The sequence below is a fragment of the Lupinus angustifolius genome, chromosome LG11 (genome assembly GCF_001865875.1).
Source record: "Lupinus angustifolius cultivar Tanjil chromosome LG11, LupAngTanjil_v1.0, whole genome shotgun sequence".
In the NCBI taxonomy this organism is placed as follows: domain Eukaryota; kingdom Viridiplantae; phylum Streptophyta; class Magnoliopsida; order Fabales; family Fabaceae; genus Lupinus; species Lupinus angustifolius.
Window position 1 is genome coordinate 8,934,599 of NC_032019.1, and position 3,051 is coordinate 8,937,649.

The window sequence follows — 3,051 nt, forward strand, 5'->3', positions numbered from 1 at the left end:
TTGAACGTGGACCCTCCAAAAGAGCCTCACATGTGTAAGTGAAAAAATGGTAGCCCACCCTGACAATGATCCACTACTCGACACGTGTCCCTCTTAACAGTGCAAAAACGGTTCTGTAGGGTCCACCCATTGCCTCTCCATTGGGTCCATTACCCTTAACACATGACCATGATCCCAAGATGAGGTGGCCCCACCCTCACCAACAAATAAGAGAAAAAAGAAAAAAAAGAAAAAAAAGAAAAATAGATTGTACCCTACTTCCCTTCTTTTGCACGGTTCATGGAGAATGCACCACCCCATGCGGGTCCCACATTTCCCTCATCCACTTTTTCTGATGGACCCCACTCTTTTAAATCCCTGTCACGTGCACGTATACTAAACCATAATGTGAGATGCATGTGATTGATCGGAAAAATATTTAATTTTTAAAATTTTAATTTAAATATATTTTTCAATCAATCACATCTATACTAATAGTCGGGATAGAATAGTAGATGTGCTCCCACTCTGTAATAACCCCACCCTCGTTATCTTAAACGACGTCGTTGTAGTGGAAAACGAAAACAAATTCTTCTTCTTCTCTCATTGCTTTGAGGAGGAACGTGACATGAACTGAAGCTCTTGCTTATCGTAAATCTCCAACGAGAAATCTCTCAGCATCTGCGTCGTTGTGGTGGCGGTGGTTGTCGGAGCCATGGCCGTCGCGATTGGCGGCGATTTCGAAGACGGAGAAGCAGAACACGTGTTCGTTGACGTTGGATGTTGTTGGAGTTGAACAGGGGTTGGTACCATGGAGGAAACGAAAGCTGAGATTGGACGAGCTAGTGTGAAGAACTGTGGCTGGTTCGAAGGTCCTGCAGCCATGGGAGAAGGAACAACGAAGAACGCTCCCGCAGCTGGAACGACAGCGTTTGAAGGTATGGCCCACACGGGAACCATACCTTGTGGTAACGGAATCGCGTTTTGTAACGGAATTGCTGTGTTTGCGTGTGATGAAGTTGTTAAACCGGCTGAGACTGAAACGACGCCGTCGTTTATGTCCACATAAGCACTGTTCGCGGGTCGTTTACGTTTCTTTTTCTCTTGCGGGTCACCGGGTTCCGGGTCGGAGCTGGCTATAGCAGAAGAATGGGTGGTGGTTGGGATTTTGAGAGTGCCGTTGACCGACATGGCGATGGCGGGAACGGTGCCGGTACCGGTGGCGGCGATGATGGCAGGCTCGGCGTGTTCGAGGAGCCACCGGATTGTTTCTCCGTCAGACTTGTGCCCGAGTTCTCGTGTTAATTGAAAGATCCTGGCCGCGCACGTGGCAGGCATACGGATCCTCCTGCCTCGACCCTCGACTTTGGTGTGGCGGTCCTTCGTGGAGGATCTCTTTTGAGTTGGTTGGACTTGGACTAAGGCCTTATTAACTTGCATGGGCATCTCCGTGGGCATCACCCGTATTGCCGCCTCCGTTTCGGGCTCTTCTTTTGGGCCCATAGGTTCGCCGAGACTAAGATCAATTTCGTGTCGAAAGGATTTGGTTGACATGAACGAATATGTAGTAGTAAAAGTTTTAAGAGTTTGAAGAGTAGTGAATAAGAAAGAAGGAAGATGTTTGGAGTTAGCTTAGAATGAAAGAGTGCAAGTGTGAATGAATATTTATATATAGGAGCCAAAGTTTTTGAGATTTGAGAATGAGAAAGGTAAATGGGAAATGGGGCCCTTGTTATGGCATCTATGATTTTTACATGGAAAGAAAATCTACGGTGATCGTTGTTGCACGGACCCATTAAGATTAGGACTATTGCACGTGATGGGTCCCCTATCTAATGGGATAGTGTTGGGAGAGTTTTGGTGATGGTCCCATGTTATTATTCACTTATTTAGCAGCTACCGAACAATTGTAAAGAGGGTTTGAAGAGGATGAGAACGAAGAAAGGGAAAAGAAAAATAAAAGAGGATGAATGAAACTATGATTGATAAACTTATTGCATGATGATGGTTTTATCTATTTGAGGGATAAGGAAAATTATCATTGGGGGCTCATACATAATGGATGATGACCTTATGTGTTAAAGTTAATGATATAGTTATTATTTTTATACTACTAATGTATGGAGTTCAAATCCAGTGCTACTTGAAAGAAAGTATATTCTTATGAAGGGGATTGTTATAATTGTTTTGAATAAATAGTATTTGCATGCAAAAGATAATTCTGTATGTATGAGTGTATGACTAATTTTATATTTATTTTGAATCGACTAGCACCCAATATTTAATTTAGAAAGCATTCCCAATGCCCATACCTTATTGTTTAAAGGCGTCAATGCATTTCATTAAAAAAAAATATATGATGCAAGTGTTATATGTATGAAATAAGGTTGGACTATCGTGAGTTCTATTCCCGTAATCGGAAGGAGAATTATACACCCCGAAAATAATTAATTTATTATTAATAAGGAAAAAAGATATCATTTGTAATACAAAAAATAAATTATAAGAAGCATATAAAAGTTTATCCACTTGATTTATTTGAAAATAATAAAACCAACCCAATAAATTATATGACCCTAATTTTTTTTTCCGATTTGAAAACCTTGATAAAAAAGGAAAAATGGAAGAAACTTCTTGGTGGAACAATCAACAGGAAATGGCGCCGCTTAGTTTTAGACCTAGAAAAGTCACGAAAGAAAACAAACAAAAAGGATGGGGGTAGAAACCCAACCATAAGGAACAACGACAACAATGACCAAAAATTGAAATCAAAGTCAATCCTTACAAGTATGAGTTGTTCTGTACATATAAGATGTGTCAAATAGTAAGTGACTCAAAAAAAACATATTTATTATTTGTAGTATCACTAGAAATTTATGGTTAAAGAGATTACTCCAATTTGTTTTAACGAGGAACATCAAAAAATTAGTGGCCAAAATGTGTTCATGTATCAGAGCTAATTGAAATATGAATATGAATATGAAAATAACTAGTGGCGTTACTGTTTTAAGCAAATCACGTGGATGAGAATGAGTCAAACTTAGTTAAACTAAACTTCATGCTCAGCCAATA

At 40.1% G+C, this 3,051-nt stretch overlaps 1 protein-coding gene across 1 annotated transcript; it reads right to left on the bottom strand.

The window, feature by feature from the left end:
• LOC109360440 (transcription factor TCP9-like) lies at positions 569-1,810 on the bottom strand. Its single transcript, XM_019605348.1, has one exon. It carries the CDS (start codon positions 1,531-1,533, stop codon positions 583-585), a length of 951 nt encoding a protein of 316 aa, XP_019460893.1. The 5' UTR covers positions 1,534-1,810; the 3' UTR covers positions 569-582.